The sequence below is a fragment of the Lissotriton vulgaris genome, chromosome 3_1 (assembly GCF_964263255.1).
Source record: "Lissotriton vulgaris chromosome 3_1, aLisVul1.2, whole genome shotgun sequence".
Taxonomy (NCBI): domain Eukaryota; kingdom Metazoa; phylum Chordata; class Amphibia; order Caudata; family Salamandridae; genus Lissotriton; species Lissotriton vulgaris.
Genome location: NC_141689.1, coordinates 234,699,707 through 234,720,653, shown reverse-complemented (window position 1 = coordinate 234,720,653; position 20,947 = coordinate 234,699,707). Strand labels below are relative to the sequence as shown.

Sequence of the window (20,947 nt, the reverse complement as noted above, 5' to 3'; positions counted from 1 at the left end):
ACTAAGAAACTGTAATAGAACAACATGATGGGATTTCTTGCCGGTTTCATCAATCAATCAGTCAATTTATATAGAGCGCTACTCACCCGCTAGGGCTTTGAAAAAGTCCTGTATTATTGTTCTATGTTTTCGAGTCGAGAGTGAGTAATTTGCACAGCTTCTGTCTTCCTTGAATGTGGTCGCTGTTTCTCAGGCTTCATCTCCGGAATGGAACCTTGATTTCCCTTTACCTGTAATCACCATTAAAGAAGTGATCTAGGACAGCTTATTTAGAGCTGGAGAATTTCCATTTGTACTTAATTCAAGGTGGATCACATTGAGCAGTTTGCCTAGCAAGTTATTGCACTTCACACAACCAGATATGTAATTTGTAGATATAAAGTATATTGCTAAAATAATTAAGAAATAAGTTAGGCATTGTTAAAGTGAGTTGCAATAAATATTTATTTACAAAATATTGCACTTTGTGAAAATGAATTGAACTAGATTATCCACTACATAATATTTTTTCCGAAATGCCCCATACTATGGTGGCTAACATACATTAATTATATATAATCATAAGATTCATGTGTGTTAATATTCAACTGTCCCACAACATAGATCCTTTTCACTGGCGTTGCTCCTTAGTTAAATCTCCACGTGACTGGTTTAGGCAATTCACTCCCCATCACATTCAATTTTCCGTCAACTTCAGCCTCAATGGCCTCCTAAAGGAAAAGAGAGAAGTCCAGCAGGAGTAAGAAACAAACGGGGACATGGCCAAATGACACTTCTGTTGCACATGCACACAATACACACATTAAACATTCATGAAGAGATCACACATACATAAACACACACCGCCACAAACATACATACAGCCAGCATGAATGTATGAACGGGAGTAAATAGAAGAATGCATAGTTGTGGATGGAAGGATGCAATATTTGCGAAAGGATAATGGCTAGTGGAAATAAATGGGTGTGAGTGGGTGGTGGATGAGTGGACGGGGCATGAGACAGATTGATAAAAAATATAGATCAGTAGATAAATACATTACAAAATGTCTCCACGTCCCTTACAGTTATCAATTATACATATTCTAGGTCCAAGATCACAATGTTGCTACTTTTTCTGCAGAGGCTAGATAAATAACAGATATTACAATTTTCAATGCATCAACCTTTAACAGGGTTCAAACTGGTATTTGCAGCCTGCATACAGATATACGAGGCTTGTGTATTAACCCACCTATAACAGTAGATTGGCAAAAGACATTCCATAGAATGGTAAAGATAACATCCTGGCTTCTTTTATTACAAACAATATTGTTTCTCTACCTGGTACTGTCAAGGGGCATATTGTCCATAGTTAGACACACCAGGTGGTCTATCTAAAATTCAAATCAATTTGTATAGCGCGCTACATACCCAGGGGGTCTCAAGGCGCTTGGGGAAGGGTGGGGAGTTATTTGTCGAATAACCAGGTTTTAAGTTGCTTTCTGAATGCTAGGTGGTTTTGAGTGAGGCGAAGGTGAACGGGAAGTGAGTTCCAGGTTTTAGCCGCCAGGTAGGAGAAGGATCTTCCTCCCATGGTGGTTTTGTTGATGCGAGGTACAGCAGCCAGGGCTTGGTTGGAGGAGCGTAGCTGGCGGGAGGGAGTGTAGAAGGAAAGTCGTGTGTTGAGGCATTCGGGTCCAAGTTCGTAAAGTGCTTTGTGTGCGTGGGTTAGGAGGCTAAAATGGAATACTGGTTTATTTAGTGTGTAATAGAAACATTGGTGGTAGAATGATGTAGGTTGATTTACTGCTGTGAAAGGAGCGGGGAGCAAATATCCACTATTTTTATTTATTTTTAACTTTTATTTACATTTTCAAAGTCATACAGTATTTCAGACTTCAAAGTAATGATGAATAAATGCATTGCCATTTTACAAACAAAGAAATACAGTAACAGAAAGGGGGAAGGGACGGGGGAACATGACACGGGCTCAGATATGATCGAAAATCCAACATCAGAGCTCTATAATGAGATCGCAGTCCATGATAGGCAAGAGATCAAACTCGTGCACCGCACAGATTACAGATGTACATCCCATTTATCAAGTACAATAAAGTCTTGTGATGACGGAGGTATTATTAGTATTACCATAGTCACAGCAGTGGTGCGGGGTTAGTGTACATAAGCAGAATGGTTTTCAGGGTGTTTCAGACAGATTAGAAGGGTCTGAATTCCGTAAACCTACCCAAAATGTAAATGGGACCCAGATATCTATCGGTCTAGACGTGGGGGGGCATTAATTCCCAAAAGGAAGACCGTTGTTCTTGACAAAATGTAATAGCATGAATCCATGTGTCAATTCAGGGAGCGGGGCTCTTGTCCGAGTGTAAGGCAACCCTGCGCTTCGCCAATAGGAGCAACATGGCAAGGAGAAGTCGGACCGCAAGCGGAGCGTCCTTGATGTCACCTAGCAAGCCGTCAAAGGGTGTATAACCAAATGCTAATGTCCACTCAATTATTGAGCTCTCTCATAATGAATCACCGTGCATGTAGCACTAAAGAGTTGCGTGCAGGCCAGTGGCAGATAATGGAATATGAAAGTGGTGGGGGCGTAAAACCAGCGAATGAACTGTACGCAGCACGAGCAAGGCCAATGTGTATGGGAGGGGAGAATGAGGGGGGGGGGGGCAGGGGGAGTTGGGGAGGTTCTCCCCAGAGAAAAGTTTTGAAAATTGCTTTGTTTTGGTGCAATTTTCAGCAATATAGGGACAAAAAACATAGAGTTCCAATACTGGCTTCAGCCTGCCACACTTCCTCTACACAGAATGTGGTGTTACAGCCAGGGCTGCTGACAAGGGAACCAGGTTTAATTCTCAGCGTGAATATTCTGTAATTCTGGGCAAATCACTTAATCTCACATGTGCCAATAAAAAAATTAATGTGAGCTTGCGTAATACAATTTGTGCTCATTAAAGCGCTAAATTACTTTGGGTCGAGTTTGCGCTATATAAAAACTGCAGAGGAGTTCCGAACAAAGCCTTAACATAATGAGAAAAAAACATATACCCATTTAGTGACTGTTTTAGTTTGCGACAGATCGTGGATGTCAGTTTCTCTGTGGTGGTGTACTAAATGAAATCAGAAAGTATTAATGAATCAAAACTACATTTTCTTCATTATCACATATGAAAGCACTTTTAAATATGTGAGTTCAGAATATCAGTTGTACAAAAGATGTGGCTAAAAAACACAAAATATTCTAAAAGTTTCACCATCAGGTAACTACATATAAAATAACACGTAACTTAAATGAATAATATAAAAAAAGTTAGCACTCATTGGCAAATGAACTATAGTACATTGTGAAAGTTTATTAGTTAATACACGGCAGAGGTCTGTGTGTAACCAGACAGCCAGTGATTTAAATCTTGGTTGGTGCAGTGGAGAACAGTGACTTGTGTTTTTTTAGTGCTACAAGGTCACAACTTGTGACAGAAAGCCTTATGAATATTTAAGTTATTTGTTTATGGTTTACATTTTTTTATTCAAGAGCATGCCAGAGCAATATTTACATCATTATAAGCATCAAGATTGACCTCAGCAAATAAAATAATTGGCAGCATTCAACTGTTGGGTTTCTGAGGAAGAGGACCTTCCAGAGATGTACCTGCACCTGCTCTGCCAGTGTTTCTCTGACTCTGGTTGGTGCTACTCCACCAAATATTGTATCTGCATTGCTTGGTAGAACTTTTGGAGGTCAGGGATACCTAGGCCACCAAATTTGGGGGAGCATAGCACAATTCTTTACGCATGCGGGGATGTTTCCAGGATCATATAATAATAATAATAATGTATTTTTTATAGCGCGAACAGCTACCTCAACTAGGAGGTGTCCTGGCGCTGTGAGAGCAAAACAAAGCCAGACTGCCCGGTAAGCGAGCAAAGTTAATGATCCAGTGAAAATAACCAAAACTTGAGCTGTTTCCTAAAGCTCAGTTCTGACGGGGCCCTTTGCAAATCAAGTGGTAGGGTGTTCCACAGTCGAGCCGTGTTAGCTGAAAAAGTCCGACCGCCCAGTCTTGCCCTTTTGACTCGTGGCACACTCAGTAAAACCCGATCATTCGAGCGAAGAGAGCGGGTCTGAGTGTATCTAGGGAGTCGTGATCTCAGATAGTTGGGGCATGAACCGTGCAGAGCCCTAAAGGCCAGCGTGAGAGCTTTAAATTTAATCCTGCTGGATATCGGCAGCCAATGCAGAGAGCGAAGATGGGGGGAAACGTGCTCTTTAAACGGTATATGCTTCAGCAGCTTAGCCGCAGCATTCTGTACAGTTTGCAGCCGTTGGGTCAGATATTTAGGAAGACCCATATACAGGCCATTGGCATAGTCCAGCCTTGATGTAATTGTGGCATGGATCACCGTTTTCCGACAAGACTCAGGCAGTAGTTTCAAGATTTGTCGGAGGTTCCTCATTTTACTCAAGCAGCATCCGGTGACTTGCTGGATTTGAGGCTATAAACTGTAGTATTTCAGCTTGTAGCTTGGCCAGTAGTCCCTTTGTGGGGGAGGGAGTTTAGAATATGTAGAGAATTTTGGGGACTGTGGTTAATTCCTGGGATATCGAGTGCCTGTGATTTTTCTATGTTTATGCGGAAACCGGAGGACCGACTATGGGCCTCAATTTCCCTAATCAGGACAGATAAGGTGTGTTGGGGGTTCAATAGGGGTAATAGAAAATAGTCTGCATGCCTACAGAAGTGAGGTTGGGGTTATGTGACTCCTTTCCCCTCCTTCGCCTATTCTGACACAGTTTAGGACTTAACGTTGCTGGGATAACAGGTCACTCGGTTAGGCGCTGTGATTGGTGATCCTAGCGCTACACCAAGGAAGGTTTAGCCCTTTCCTTTCTCAACCCCCCTCTCTCCTTACTGTCTTGGCGGCCGGCGCGCCACAGTTCACAGTTCTTTACTTGGCGCCCGCCTCCGAGGCTTTGCTGCAGTTCAGCACAATGGTCCGTTTACCAACAGGACGCTAGGGCTGGCCGGTCCGTCTTCGCCCCGAGCGCTGGCCTCGCAGATAGCGCTCGCACGCAGGGGGGGTAACTGTGGCCGAGGCGGCGCTCTTGGAGATCTTCCGGCGCCTCCTCAATTAAGCCGGCAGTCGCGCTGAACCTCCGGGCATGCGCGGACGCTCTCGTACCTCTCCCGCCTCCGCACTCGCTCACAGGAAGGACGCTGCTCTTCTCGTCGACGCTGCTCTCCTGGGCCTGCCCGACCCTAGGCCCCTCCTGCTTTCGATAGCGGGCGCGCTGAGGGCATGCGCGGAAGCACTACCTGCTCTGCTTGACGCGGCTGGTGCCCCCGGGGTCCCGCAATCCGCTAATACAGCGCCGCTACTCTTCCTCAGACACCTTCAGCTCCGGCCTCTCAGGAAGGATGTGCACACACGGCGCCCTCGCTCTTTAGGGCGCTAAGGTGCCACAGACGCCCACCTTCACTACAGCTGATCCACAACACCGGTGAGCACAGCGCTGGGTATGGTCAGTCAGTAATGCCTTCAATTAAGGGTGATCTGAGTGGTTTTACTGGGGCTCTGAGATAAAAGGATCTTCTTCCTCCAGTAACTCGATTTCCTTGTCAGTAGTGGTTGTCTTGGTAGAGGGATCGGTCAAAGGCTGAAGGGGGAACAATCCTCTGAAGTAACTGTCAGCCTCAGTGACAAACTAGCTGCTCTCAGATTGTCCACCTCCTCTCACCACTGCCTCACTCCTTTACTCTGGGGTCAGCACAAAATGGCTGCAGGTCACTGGCCTTATATAGGGTGGCCTGAGACCTGCAGAAGTCTCTAGTTAATTCCAGAAAGTTCCCTAATGTTATCCTATGGACCTGTCCTCCAGTAGTGTCCGTTATGGCAGTTGGTGGACACCATTTTAGGTCTCTGGAGATCCCTAGATTTTCAAGGGGGTGACTAGGCCCCACAAGTTATGAGGGAAAAATGGCGTCATCGCCAAGGAACACCTAGCCCCCTGACAGCATTAAAAATTCCTGATGGACACATGTAAAAATAAAAATAAAAATAGAAACTCTGGGAGGCTAAGGGGGACAAAAATAAATCATGGTGGTTAGAGTCTTCCCAGAAGCAGACAGGTCTAACACGCGTCCCCCCCAGCTGAAAGTGGGGAGAACTACCCAACCCCTTGGGAGTCCTCATCACTAAGGCGGAAGTACCTGGATAGACCGTCTGCGTTGGCATGGTCTGCCCCAGGTCGGTGTTCCACCCTAAAGTCCATTCCCTGTAGGGAGATGGCCACCTTAGCAACTTGGGATTCTCCCCCTTCATTTGCATCAGCCAACGAAGGGGGCGATGGTCAGTCTGAACTAGGAAGTGCGAACCAAACAGGTATGGTCGCAGCTTCTTCAGAGCCCAAACCACCGCAAAGGCTTCTCTCTCAATTGTACTCCACCTCCTTTCCCTGGGGAGTAGTCTCCTGGACAGGAAGACCACGGGTTGATCCAAGCCCTCATCATTTAGCTGCGATAACACTGCCCCAATGCCATGTTCTGACGCATCTGTTTGGACAATGAATTCTCTAGCAAAATCAGGGGCCTTGAGAATGGGAGCGGAACACAATGCTTGTTTCAAGGTCATGAAGGCTCGCTGGCAAGCCTCCGTCCAGACTACCCGTCGGGGTTGCTTCTTGGAAGTAAGCTCAGTGAGGGGGGCCACGATAGTGCCATACCCCTTCACGAAGCGACGGTAGTATCCAGTGAGGCCCAGGAAGGCTCGGACCTCTGTTTGAGTCTTGGGGGGCTCCCAGGCGATGATAGCCTCAATCTTTGCCTGGAGGGGCTGCACCGTCCCTCTGCCCACCAAGTGACCTAGGTACACCACTGACCCCTGTCCGATCTGACACTTGCTGGCCTTGATTGTCAATCCAGCCTGTTGCAGGGCATGAAGAACAGCTTGCAAGTGCTGCAAATGGTCCTCCCAGCTGCTACTGAAGACAGCAATGTCGTCCAGGTATGCAGCAGAAAAAGCTTCCATTCCAGAAAGGACCCTGTTCACCAGCCGCTGAAAAGTGGCAGGGGCATTCTTGAGCCCAAAGGGCATCACCCGAAATTGGTAGTGTCCCTCAGGTGTAGAGAAGGCTGACCTTTCCTTCGCCTCCTCGGTAAGGGAAATCTGCCAGTACCCTGAAGTTAGGTCAAAGGTACTTAAGTATTGAGCAGCTCCCAGCCGGTCAATAAGCTCATCCGCCCGTAGGATGGGATGTGCATCAGTTTTGGTTACTGAGTTCAAGCCTCGGTAGTCCACACAGAATCTCAATTCAGGTGTGGTGCCGGGTGGGGCAGCTTTTGGTACCAAAACCACCGGGCTAGACCAAGGGCTTCCAGAAGGTTCAATCACTCCCAGCTCCAGCATCTTGGCGACTTCACCCTTGATGCTGGCCTTCACCTTGTCCGACAGCCGGTAGATTTTAGACTTCACAGGTGGGCTGTCTCCTGTGTCCACGTCATGGGTACACAGGTGGGTCCTACCCGGGACAAAGGAGAACAGAGAAGAAAATTGCTCCAGGATCTGGCGGCAATCACTCTGCTGTTCAGGAGTTAGGGATGGCGAGAGAATTACTCCCTCCACCGACCCATCCTTTTCTTGGGACGAGAGAAGATCAGGGAGAGGTTCGCGTACAGGGTGCCCGTACAAAAGCTCAAAGGGGCTGAAGCCCACTCCCTTTTGTGGCACTTCCCTGTAAGAAAACAAGAGACAGGGTAGGAGGATGTCCCATTTCCTCCGCAGGCTCTCAGGTAGACTCCGTATCATACCTTTCAAGGTTTTGTTAAACCTTTCCACAAGACCATTGGTTTGTGGGTGATAAGGAGTGGTAAACCGATAGGTAACTCCGCACTCCTTCCACATAGCCCGCATGTATGCTGAAAGGAAGTTAGTCCCCCTGTCGGACACAACCTCCTTGGGGAAACCCACTCGGGTAAAGATCCCCATTAGGGCCCTTGCCACCACAGGTGCAGTGATGGTCCTCAGAGGTATTGCCTCTGGGTACCGTGTGGCATGATCCACCAAAACCAGTATGAACCGGTGACCAGCTGAAGTTGGTGGATCCAATGGCCCTACAATGTCGATGCCCACCCTCTCAAAGGGGGTGCTAACGACAGGTAGTGGTTCCAGGGGAGCTTTAAGCTTCACTCCTGTTTTCCCACTAGCTTGGCAGGACACACACGTCCGACAATATGTATCAGACGCCACTTTCATTCGAGGCCAGTAGAAGTGGGGGACAAGCCGGGCAAAGGTCTTGTCCTGTCCTAGATGTCCTGCCAATGGTATTTCATGAGCCAATTCCAGTAGAAAGGCTCTAAAGCATTGAGGGACCACCAAGGCTCTGGCTGAACCGTGGCCAGGTGCCTTGGGCTCACTGTAGAGGAGTCCATCCTCCCAGTAAATCCGGTAGCTCCCTTCAATGTTTCCCGCTGCCTGGGCGTTGGCCTGTTGCCGCAGCCCCTAGAGAGTAGGACACTCTTTCTGAGCTTTGCAGAACTCTTCCCGGGAAGGACCTCCCTCCACATGCCATTCAGTAGGGATGGGTAGGTTCTCCAGGGAAGCAACATTCTCCCCTGTGGACTCCAGATCCACCTCAGCAGGTGGTCCAGCTGTCTCACAAGGTGGAGATGTCGAGGCAGGGTCCTCCAGCCTCTTGTCCTTCTCCTCTCTGGCAGCCGGCTGGGCCATTGTTCCAGGCTCCAGCGTAAGCAAACTTCCCCTTCGGGTAGTCGCTGACCTTGTGCTGACACAAGTCCAGTCAGGGGGTCCCAGCATCGCAGAGTGAGTCTGGTACTCCACCCTCCTCCAAGCATTGTGCTCCATATCATTCCCTAACAGGCAGTCAACAGGCACGGCAGGGCTTACGGCAACTCGAAGTGGACCTGCAACCCCTCCCCACTCAAAGGGAACCTCAGCCACAGGGTAGTGGCCCAATCTGCCGTCAGCCATTACGGCGGGATGGAGTACATCTGGGATGACCTGCTCTGGAGACACCAGCTGACTCCTTACCATAGTCATGCTGGCTCCTGTGTCTCTCAGAGCCTCCCCTCTACGGCCATTGATGGTGACCCACTGCTCATACTTAATAGTATTGGAGGGCAGCTGGGTCTTGGGAACCATCTCCTTATCTCCCAGGGACACTAAGGTGACACCCGCCCGCTCCCCTCCATTACCCAAAGGCATCTCCTCCCCGAGCACTACACTAGTGATTCCCGGGGCTTTTCCTCCAGTGGGAGGGGGTGGTCTTTTTGGGCATCTCACATCTCCTTTATAGTGTCCCACACCACCACACTCAAAACAATGAACAACCCTTGGCTGCTGGCTCTGGCCAGGGGTAGGGTTGCGAGGGGGGTTACTCTTGGGGATGAATCCTCTGCCCCTTCCTTGCGAAGTATTTTGTGGCCCTTTTGAGAACTCCCTCTTAGTTTCCCCTCCCTCTTTCTTCTGGGGGGCGCCCTGTCCTGGCTTCTGGGAATTCCCTCCAGTCCCCTTAGTCGACACCCGGGTACTAACCCAGATGTCAGCCTCCTCAGCAAGCTTCCTGGGGCTGGTCAGCTTGCTGTCCACCAGATGCTGTCTTAGTTCGGGAAGACACTTCTCGAGTAGGTGTTCCTTGAGTATGAGGTCATATAGTCCCTCATAGTCTCCTACTTCGCTGCCTCTTACCCAACCCTCCAGGGCCTTCCTGGAGTAGTCCAAGAAATCTACCCAGTTTTGTGTGCCCAGCTTGTAGCTGCCCCGGAACTTTTGCCTATATTTCTCAGGGGTCAACCCAAACTTCTTGAGCAGCGCTGATTTCATAGCCGGATAGTAGGTCTGTTCACTCTGGTCAAGGGCCAACAAAGTATCCCTGGCAGTGGGGGGCATGTATTTGTATAACCCACCTCCCCAGTGGACTTCCAGAATTCCATGGGCCCTCAGCGAGACCTCGTAGGCGGCTAGCCATTTAGCAATGTCGTCACTGGGTACATAACAAGCCATAATATCTTTTGGTAGGTACGGTCTAGGTTCCCTGGTGTTGGTCTGGATATCGCTGCCACCATTCTCTGGTTTGGGGGTACGTAAGTTTAGGGCTTGCAAATCCATCTCCTTGATGGTCCGCTCATGCTCCAACCTCTTTTCCTCCCTCACCATGTCCATCCTGGCTAGTTCTATTCTCATCCTCCTCTCCTCCCTCCTGTCTTCTAACTCGGCGTCGGTCAGGCCCCTCTCTGACACACTACTGCCCACTCTAGAAGGTGTTCTAGGACCTGTTACAAGGTTCTCCCCTCCCGCCTGGTACAGTGTTGCGGTCTCCAGGACGGTGTCCTTGTCACTCTCCTCAGGATCTACCTCCTCCCCGGAATGAGCCTCTACCCATGCCCGAATACTGGTCAGCAGCTCAACTTTTCTGGCGCCTTTCTTGAAAAACACCCCCTGCTGCTGACACCATTCCTTCAATTGGGTCACAGTGTAATTGTCTAGCTCTTCCACATTTACCTCCATTCTTATTTGAAGTATAAAATGCTACACAGGAGAAATCCACAGAGTGACCTGAGGTCAACCTCCACCCACCGCCAGAAGTCAATTTAGAAAAACCAAAAATGTAAATTAGGAGGGCCGCAGGGAGAAAACTCCAGGTGGGGTCTCGTGGTTGGCACTGCGTTACTAATAAGTGAGTGTAAGTACAAATCCGCTATCCCACCGCTGAAACACCAATTATGTTGGACCTAGATTACCCAAGCCTACATATGGTAGCTTGGCACAGTAGTGGTCTACAGCTAACTCAAGGCGTTGGCTAAGTACTTACAAGTCTCACTCACAATAACACAGTGATGAACCACTAAAATAAAGACACAACACCTCTGTTTGGAAAAATACCGTTACCTTTTATAAAAATAATATGGCTCTTTGGATTTGAAATCATACAGGTTATAACATCAATTGCTTTTAAGAATAAACATTACACTTTTACTAGGGAAATTACTTTTCACTCCTCCAGCTGTGGAAAAAGGGCAGTAAACCACATTCAGTTAACAAGGGTACAGTAAGGTATAAAAGTAACTCGTTTGGTAAATGAAGGGAAACCCATTAGTTTCACCCTATGCAGGATTACTTACATTAGTACACCATGTCAGCAATACCTCATCAATACAACTTGCCAATTCACTGGTTAGTTTACAACATTCAGGGCTATGCCCTTTATCCCTTTATCTGCACCTTAACTCTGTGCTAGCTTGCACACATAGGGTGGCCTGCAAGAATACCACTGGTTTTACAGCTTCTCACAACAATTGCTAGGAGTTTCTGAAGGAAGCTCCCTTCTAACAAGACCTGTCAGCGCTCTACTGATATTAGTTTAAGTTCCCCACTAATTTCTAGCTTAATAGCCACTTGTCAGAAGCCTACAGAAGTGAGGTTGGGGTTATGTGACTCCTTTCCCCTCCTTCGCCTATTCTGACACAGTTTAGGACTTAACGTTGCTGGGATAACAGGTCACTCGGTTAGGCGCTGTGATTGGTGATCCTAGCGCTACACCAAGGAAGGTTTAGCCCTTTCCTTTCTCAACCCCCCTCTCTCCGTACTGTCTTGGCGGCCGGCGCGCCACAGTTCACAGATCTTTACTTGGCGCCCGCCTCCGAGGCTTTGCTGCAGTTCAGCACAATGGTCCGTTTACCAACAGGACGCTAGGGCTGGCCGGTCCGTCTTCGCCCCGAGCGCTGGCCTCGCAGATAGCGCTCGCACGCAGGGGGGGTAACTGTGGCCGAGGCGGCGCTCTTGGAGATCTTCCGGCGCCTCCTCAATTAAGCCGGCATGCCGCGCTGAACCTACGGGCATGGCGGACGCTCTCGTACCTCTCCCGCCTCCGCACTCGCTCACAGGAAGGACGCTGCTCTTCTCGTCGACGCTGCTCTCCTGGGCCTGCCCGACCCTAGGCCCCTCCTGCTTTCGATAGCGGGCGCGCTGAGGGCATGCGCGGAAGCACTACCTGCTCTGCTTGACGCGGCTGGTGCCCCCGGGGTCCCGCAATCCGCTAATACAGCGCCGCTACTCTTCCTCAGACACCTTCAGCTCCGGCCTCTCAGGAAGGATGTGCACACGGCGCCCTCGCTCTTTAGGGCGCTAAGGTGCCACAGACGCCCACCTTCACTACAGCTGATCCACAACACCGGTGAGCACAGCGCTGGGTATGGTCAGTCAGGAATGCCTTCAATTAAGGGTGATCTGAGTGGTTTTACTGGGGCTCTGAGATAAAAGGATCTTCTTCCTCCAGTAACTCGATTTCCTTGTCAGTAGTGGTTGTCTTGGTAGAGGGATCGGTCAAAGGCTGAAGGGGGAACAATCCTCTGAAGTAACTGTCAGCCTCAGTGACAAACTAGCTGCTCTCAGATTGTCCACCTCCTCTCACCACTGCCTCACTCCTTTACTCTGGGGTCAGCACAAAATGGCTGCAGGTCACTGGCCTTATATAGGGTGGCCTGAGACCTGCAGAAGTCTCTAGTTAATTCCAGAAAGTTCCCTAATGTTATCCTATGGACCTGTCCTCCAGTAGTGTCCGTTATGGCAGTTGGTGGACACCATTTTAGGTCTCTGGAGATCCCTAGATTTTCAAGGGGGTGACTAGGCCCCACAAGTTATGAGGGAAAAATGGCGTCATCGCCAAGGAACACCTAGCCCCCTGACAGCATTAAAAATTCCTGATGGACACATGTAAAAATAAAAATAAAAATAGAAACTCTGGGAGGCTAAGGGGGACAAAAATAAATCATGGTGGTTAGAGTCTTCCCAGAAGCAGACAGGTCTAACACGCGTCCCCCCCAGCTGAAAGTGGGGAGAACTACCCAACCCCTTGGGAGTCCTCATCACTAAGGCGGAAGTACCTGGATAGACCGTCTGCGTTGGCATGGTCTGCCCCAGGTCGGTGTTCCACCCTAAAGTCCATTCCCTGTAGGGAGATGGACCACCTTAGCAACTTGGGATTCTCCCCCTTCATTTGCATCAGCCAACGAAGGGGGCGATGGTCAGTCTGAACTAGGAAGTGCGAACCAAACAGGTATGGTCGCAGCTTCTTCAGAGCCCAAACCACCGCAAAGGCTTCTCTCTCAATTGTACTCCACCTCCTTTCCCTGGGGAGTAGTCTCCTGGACAGGAAGACCACGGGTTGATCCAAGCCCTCATCATTTAGCTGCGATAACACTGCCCCAATGCCATGTTCTGACGCATCTGTTTGGACAATGAATTCTCTAGCAAAATCAGGGGCCTTGAGAATGGGAGCGGAACACAATGCTTGTTTCAAGGTCATGAAGGCTCGCTGGCAAGCCTCCGTCCAGACTACCCGTCGGGGTTGCTTCTTGGAAGTAAGCTCAGTGAGGGGGGCCACGATAGTGCCATACCCCTTCACGAAGCGACGGTAGTATCCAGTGAGGCCCAGGAAGGCTCGGACCTCTGTTTGAGTCTTGGGGGGCTCCCAGGCGATGATAGCCTCAATCTTTGCCTGGAGGGGCTGCACCGTCCCTCTGCCCACCAAGTGACCTAGGTACACCACTGACCCCTGTCCGATCTGACACTTGCTGGCCTTGATTGTCAATCCAGCCTGTTGCAGGGCATGAAGAACAGCTTGCAAGTGCTGCAAATGGTCCTCCCAGCTGCTATTGAAGACAGCAATGTCGTCCAGGTATGCAGCAGAAAAAGCTTCCATTCCAGAAAGGACCCTGTTCACCAGCCGCTGAAAAGTGGCAGGGGCATTCTTGAGCCCAAAGGGCATCACCCGAAATTGGTAGTGTCCCTCAGGTGTAGAGAAGGCTGACCTTTCCTTCGCCTCCTCGGTAAGGGAAATCTGCCAGTACCCTGAAGTTAGGTCAAAGGTACTTAAGTATTGAGCAGCTCCCAGCCGGTCAATAAGCTCATCCGCCCGTGGGATGGGATGTGCATCAGTTTTGGTTACTGAGTTCAAGCCTCGGTAGTCCACACAGAATCTCAATTCAGGTGTGGTGCCGGGTGGGGCAGCTTTTGGTACCAAAACCACCGGGCTACACCAAGGGCTTCCAGAAGGTTCAATCACTCCCAGCTCCAGCATCTTGGCGACTTCACCCTTGATGCTGGCCTTCACCTTGTCCGACAGCCGGTAGATTTTAGACTTCACAGGTGGGCTGTCTCCTGTGTCCACGTCATGGGTACACAGGTGGGTCCTACCCGGGACAAGGGAGAACAGAGAAGAAAATTGCTCCAGGATCTGGCGGCAATCACTCTGCTGTTCAGGAGTTAGGGATGGCGAGAGAATTACTCCCTCCACCGACCCATCCTTTTCTTGGGACGAGAGAAGATCAGGGAGAGGTTCGCTTTCTTCTTCCTCTGCTCCATCGGTTACCATCATCAAGACAACCGCGGGCCTCTCATGATGTGGCTTGAGGCGATTGGCATGCAGCACCCTGTGGGGCTGCCTCGGGGCCTTAAGATCCACCAAGTAGGTGGACTTCCCCTTCTTTTCCAACACCTCAAAGGGGCCTGTCCAACGGTCCTGGAGGGCATTTAGCTCTCCAGGTTCCATCACCCACACTTTCTGTCCAGGCTCCAGTTCCACTGGGTGAGCGTTGTGGTCATACCACTCTTTCATTACTGCTTGGCTGGCCTCCAAGTTGTCTGAAGCCTGCTTCCACAACTTAGCCATTTGGCTCCGGAAGGCCAGCATGTAGCTCACCACGTCCTGGGGAAGCTTTCTGGGAGTCCGTTCCCATCCGTCTTTCACCAGGCTGAGAGGTCCCCGTACAGGGTGCCCGTACAAAAGCTCAAAGGGGCTGAAGCCCACTCCCTTTTGTGGCACTTCCCTGTAAGAAAACAAGAGACAGGGTAGGAGGATGTCCCATTTCCTCCGCAGGCTCTCAGGTAGACTCCGTATCATACCTTTCAAGGTTTTGTTAAACCTTTCCACAAGACCATTGGTTTGTGGGTGATAAGGAGTGGTAAACCGATAGGTAACTCCGCACTCCTTCCACATAGCCCGCATGTATGCTGAAAGGAAGTTAGTCCCCCTGTCGGACACAACCTCCTTGGGGAAACCCACTCGGGTAAAGATCCCCATTAGGGCCCTTGCCACCACAGGTGCAGTGATGGTCCTCAGAGGTATTGCCTCTGGGTACCGTGTGGCATGATCCACCAAAACCAGTATGAACCGGTGACCAGCTGAAGTTGGTGGATCCAATGGCCCTACAATGTCGATGCCCACCCTCTCAAAGGGGGTGCTAACGACAGGTAGTGGTTCCAGGGGAGCTTTAAGCTTCACTCCTGTTTTCCCACTAGCTTGGCAGGACACACACGTCCGACAATATGTATCAGACGCCACTTTCATTCGAGGCCAGTAGAAGTGGGGGACAAGCCGGGCAAAGGTCTTGTCCTGTCCTAGATGTCCTGCCAATGGTATTTCATGAGCCAATTCCAGTAGAAAGGCTCTAAAGCATTGAGGGACCACCAAGGCTCTGGCTGAACCGTGGCCAGGTGCCTTGGGCTCACTGTAGAGGAGTCCATCCTCCCAGTAAATCCGGTAGCTCCCTTCAATGTTTCCCGCTGCCTGGGTGTTGGCCTGTTGCCGCAGCCCCTCGAGAGTAGGACACTCTTTCTGAGCTTTGCAGAACTCTTCCCGGGAAGGACCTCCCTCCACATGCCATTCAGTAGGGATGGGTAGGTTCTCCAGGGAAGCAACATTCTCCCCTGTGGACTCCAGATCCACCTCCGCAGGTGGTCCAGCTGTCTCACAAGGTGGAGATGTCGAGGCAGGGTCCTCCAGCCTCTTGTCCTTCTCCTCTCTGGCAGCCGGCTGGGCCATTGTTCCAGGCTCCAGCGTAAGCAAACTTCCCCTTCGGGTAGTCGCTGACCTTGTGCTGACACAAGTCCAGTCAGGGGGTCCCAGCATCGCAGAGTGAGTCTGGTACTCCACCCTCCTCCAAGCATTGTGCTCCATATCATTCCCTAACAGGCAGTCAACAGGCACGGCAGGGCTTACGGCAACTCGAAGTGGACCTGCAACCCCTCCCCACTCAAAGGGAACCTCAGCCACAGGGTAGTGGCCCAATCTGCCGTCAGCCATTACGGAGGGATGGAGTACATCTGGGATGACCTGCTCTGGAGACACCAGCTGACTCCTTACCATAGTCATGCTGGCTCCTGTGTCTCTCAGAGCCTCCCCTCTACGGCCATTGATGGTGACCCACTGCTCATACTTAATAGTATTTGAGGGCAGCTGGGTCTTGGGAACCATCTCCTTATCTCCCAGGGACACTAAGGTGACACCCGCCCGCTCCCCTCCATTACCCAAAGGCATCTCCTCCCCGAGCACTACACTAGTGATTCCCGGGGCTTTTCCTCCAGTGGGAGGGGGTGGTCTTTTTGGGCATCTCACATCTCCTTTATAGTGTCCCACACCACCACACTCAAAACAATGAACAACCCTTGGCTGCTGGCTCTGGCCAGGGGTAGGGTTGCGAGGGGGGTTACTCTTGGGGATGAATCCTCTGCCCCTTCCTTGCGAAGTATTTTGTGGCCCTTTTGAGAACTCCCTCTTAGTTTCCCCTCCCTCTTTCTTCTGGGGGGCGCCCTGTCCTGGCTTCTGGGAATTCCCTCCAGTCCCCTTAGTCGACACCCGGGTACTAACCCAGATGTCCGCCTCCTCAGCAAGCTTCCTGGGGCTGGTCAGCTTGCTGTCCACCAGATGCTGTCTTAGTTCGGGAAGACACTTCTCGAGTAGGTGTTCCTTGAGTATGAGGTCATATAGTCCCTCATAGTCTCCTACTTCGCTGCCTCTTACCCAACCCTCCAGGGCCTTCCTGGAGTAGTCCAAGAAATCTACCCAGTTTTGTGTGCCCAGCTTGTAGCTGCCCCGGAACTTTTGCCTATATTTCTCAGGGGTCAACCCAAACTTCTTGAGCAGCGCTGATTTCATAGCCGGATAGTAGGTCTGTTCACTCTGGTCAAGGGCCAACAAAGTATCCCTGCCAGTGGGGGGCATGTATTTGTATAACCCACCTCCCCAGTGGACTTCCAGAATTCCATGGGCCCTCAGCGAGACCTCGTAGGCGGCTAGCCATTTAGCAATGTCGTCACTGGGTACATAACAAGCCATAATATCTTTTGGTAGGTACGGTCTAGGTTCCCTGGTGTTGGTCTGGATATCGCTGCCACCATTCTCTGGTTTGGGGGTACGTAAGTTTAGGGCTTGCAAATCCATCTCCTTGATGGTCCACTCATGCTCCAACCTCTTTTCCTCCCTCACCATGTCCATCCTGGCTAGTTCTATTCTCATCCTCCTCTCCTCCCTCCTGTCTTCTAACTCGGCGTCGGTCAGGCCCCTCTCTGACACACTACTGCCCACTCTAGAAGGTGTTCTAGGACCTGTTACAAGGTTCTCCCCTCCCGCCTGGTACAGTGTTGCGGTCTCCAGGACAGTGTCCTTGTCACTCTCCTCAGGATCTACCTCCTCCCCGGAATGAGCCTCTACCCATGCCCGAATACTGGTCAGCAGCTCAACTTTTCTGGCGCCTTTCTTGAAAAACACCCCCTGCTGCTGACACCATTCCTTCAATTGGGTCACAGTGTAATTGTCTAGCTCTTCCACATTTACCTCCATTCTTATTTGAAGTATAAAATGCTACACAGGAGAAATCCACAGAGTGACCTGAGGTCAACCTCCACCCACCGCCAGAAGTCAATTTAGAAAAACCAAAAATGTAAATTAGGAGGGCCGCAGGGAGAAAACTCCAGGTGGGGTCTCGTGGTTGGCACTGCGTTACTAATAAGTGAGTGTAAGTACAAATCCGCTATCCCACCGCTGAAACACCAATTATGTTGGACCTAGATTACCCAAGCCTACATATGGTAGCTTGGCACAGTAGTGGTCTACAGCTAACTCAAGGCGTTGGCTAAGTACTTACAAGTCTCACTCACAATAACACAGTGATGAACCACTAAAATAAAGACACCACACCTCTGTTTGGAAAAATACCGTTACCTTTTATAAAAATAATATGGCTCTTTGGATTTGAAATCATACAGGTTATAACATCAATTGCTTTTAGGAATAAACATTACACTTTTACTAGGGAAATTACTTTTCACTCCTCCAGCTGTGGAAAAAGGGCAGTAAACCACATTCAGTTAACAAGGGTACAGTAAGGTATAAAAGTAACTCGTTTGGTAAATGAAGGGAAACCCATTAGTTTCACCCTATGCAGGATTACTTACATTAGTACACCATGTCAGCAATACCTCATCAATACAACTTGCCAATTCACTGGTTAGTTTACAACATTCAGGGCTATGCCCTTTATCCCTTTATCTGCACCTTAACTCTGTGCTAGCTTGCACACACAGGGTGGCCTGCAAGAATACCACTGGTTTTACAGCTTCTCACAACAATTGCTAGGAGTTTCTGAAGGAAGCTCCCTTCTAACAAGACCTGTCAGCGCTCTACTGATATTAGTTTAAGTTCCCCACTAATTTCTAGCTTAATAGCCACTTGTCAGAAGCCTACAGAAGTGAGGTTGGGGTTATGCGACTCCTTTCCCCTCCTTCGCCTATTCTGACACAGTTTAGGACTTAACGTTGCTGGGATAACAGGTCACTCGGTTAGGCGCTGTGATTGGTGATCCTAGCGCTACACCAAGGAAGGTTTAGCCCTTTCCTTTCTCAACCCCCCTCTCTCCTTACTGTCTTGGCGGCCGGCGCGCCACAGTTCACAGATCTTTACTTGGCGCCCGCCTCCGAGGCTTTGCTGCAGTTCAGCACAATGGTCCGTTTACCAACAGGACGCTAGGGCTGGCCGGTCCGTCTTCGCCCCGAGCGCTGGCCTCGCAGATAGCGCTCGCACGCAGGGGGGGTAACTGTGGCCGAGGCGGCGCTCTTGGAGATCTTCCGGCGCCTCCTCAATTAAGCCGGCAGTCGCGCTGAACCTCCGGGCATGCGCGGACGCTCTCGTACCTCTCCCGCCTCCGCACTCGCTCACAGGAAGGACGCTGCTCTTCTCGTCGACGCTGCTCTCCTGGGCCTGCCCGACCCTAGGCCCCTCCTGCTTTCGATAGCGGGCGCGCTGAGGGCATGCGCGGAAGCACTACCTGCTCTGCTTGACGCGGCTGGTGCCCCCGGGGTCCCGCAATCCGCTAATACAGCGCCGCTACTCTTCCTCAGACACCTTCAGCTCCGGCCTCTCAGGAAGGATGTGCACACACGGCGCCCTCGCTCTTTAGGGCGCTAAGGTGCCACAGACGCCCACCTTCACTACAGCTGATCCACAACACCGGTGAGCACAGCGCTGGGTATGGTCAGTCAGGAATGCCTTCAATTAAGGGTGATCTGGGGCTCTGAGATAAAAGGATCTTCTTCCTCCAGTAACTCGATTTCCTTGTCAGTAGTGGTTGTCTTGGTAGAGGGATCGGTCAAAGGCTGAAGGGGGAACAATCCTCTGAAGTAACTGACAGCCTCAGTGACAAACTAGCTGCTCTCAGTGTGTCCACCTCCTCTCACCACTGCCTCACTCCTTTACTCTGGGGTCAGCACAAAATGGCTGCAGGTCACTGGCCTTATATAGGGTGGCCTGAGACCTGCAGAAGTCTCTAGTTAATTCCAGAAAGTTCCCTAATGTTATCCTATGGACCTGTCCTCCAGTAGTGTCCGTTATGGCAGTTGGTGGACACCATTTTAGGTCTCTGGAGATCCCTAGATTTTCAAGGGGGTGACTAGGCCCCACAAGTTATGAGGGAAAAATGGCGTCATCGCCAAGGAACACCTAGCCCCCTGACAGCATTAAAAATTCCTGATGGACACATGTAAAAATAAAAATAAAAATAGAAACTCTGGGAGGCTAAGGGGGACAAAAATAAATCATGGTGGTTAGAGTCTTCCCAGAAGCAGACAGGTCTAACAAATAGGGGTAATAGAAAATAGTCTGCATAAAGGCTTGATTTGTGGTGTCCCCGCCCCAAAGATGCGCCAGTAATCCTGGGGTTATCTCTTATTCTCTGAGCCAAGGTTCCATACATAAAGTGAATAAGTGAGGGGACAGTGGGCATCAGTCTCTCGTGCCTCTGCTTATCTGGAAGGAGTCGGAGGCGTGGCCGTTTACTCGCACTGTCGCCATGGGGCATTGATAGCAATTCATGATTTGTGCTTAAAATGTGTCACTAAGGCCAAAATGTGTTAAAGCTTGTTCTAGGAATGGCGAATGTACCCTTTCAAAGGCCTTCTCGGTGTCTATGGCTAAGAGCATAGTCGCCTTCAGGACCCTTGTAGCTTTTTCAATGATGTGCAGAATGCGTTTAGTATTATCTCCTGTCTGTCTGTGCGGAATTTATCCAGCTTTGTCTGGATCTATGATTGCGGGTAGAAGTGGACCCAGTCTGTATTCTAGGATACTGGTGAATAATTTGAAATCAATATTGAGTAAGGAAATAGGCCTGTACGAGCTACATCGCTGTTTAGACTTCCATGGTTTGGGTACCACTAAAATGAATGCAGCCAGCATTGAAGTAGGCATTGCGCTGGGGTGTATGAAAGAGTTAAAGAGTCTTGTAATATCGGGGCGAGAATGTGACAGAATGTTTTGTAAAAGATGGAGGGGTATCCATAAGGTCCTGGAGATTTGGAGATTTTTAAACAGGAGATGGACAAAATTACTTCTTCAGGACGTATATCGTCCTCTAGTTCTTCAGCCTGTTCCTGAGTGATGCGTGAGGTTTGCGCTCCTTCGAGGTAATCAGTGCTATCTAAGGGATCTAGGTCTTGTCTAGTATATAGTTGTGTATAGAATTCCTTTAAGGAGTTTGCAATATCTCGGTCTGTAATGAGTTTGTTTTCTCTGGTTTGTAAAGAGGAGACGGTTGTTGCCTGGCATTTTATGCAGAGTTTATTGGCTAGAAGACTACCTCATTCGTCCCCGCCGACGTAATAAG

At 50.0% G+C, this 20,947-nt stretch overlaps 1 protein-coding gene across 1 annotated transcript in view; it reads right to left on the bottom strand.

The window, feature by feature from the left end:
* Positions 1-422: 422 nt before the first annotated feature.
* Positions 423-20,947, bottom strand: part of HAUS1 (HAUS augmin like complex subunit 1) — a 274,094-nt gene continuing 253,569 nt past the window's right edge. Inside the window, exon 9 of the mRNA XM_086962903.1 lies at positions 423-710. Within this exon, the coding sequence (XP_086819029.1) occupies positions 627-710 (84 nt within the window). The 3' untranslated portion in view covers positions 423-626. The remainder of the gene's footprint in view (positions 711-20,947) is intronic.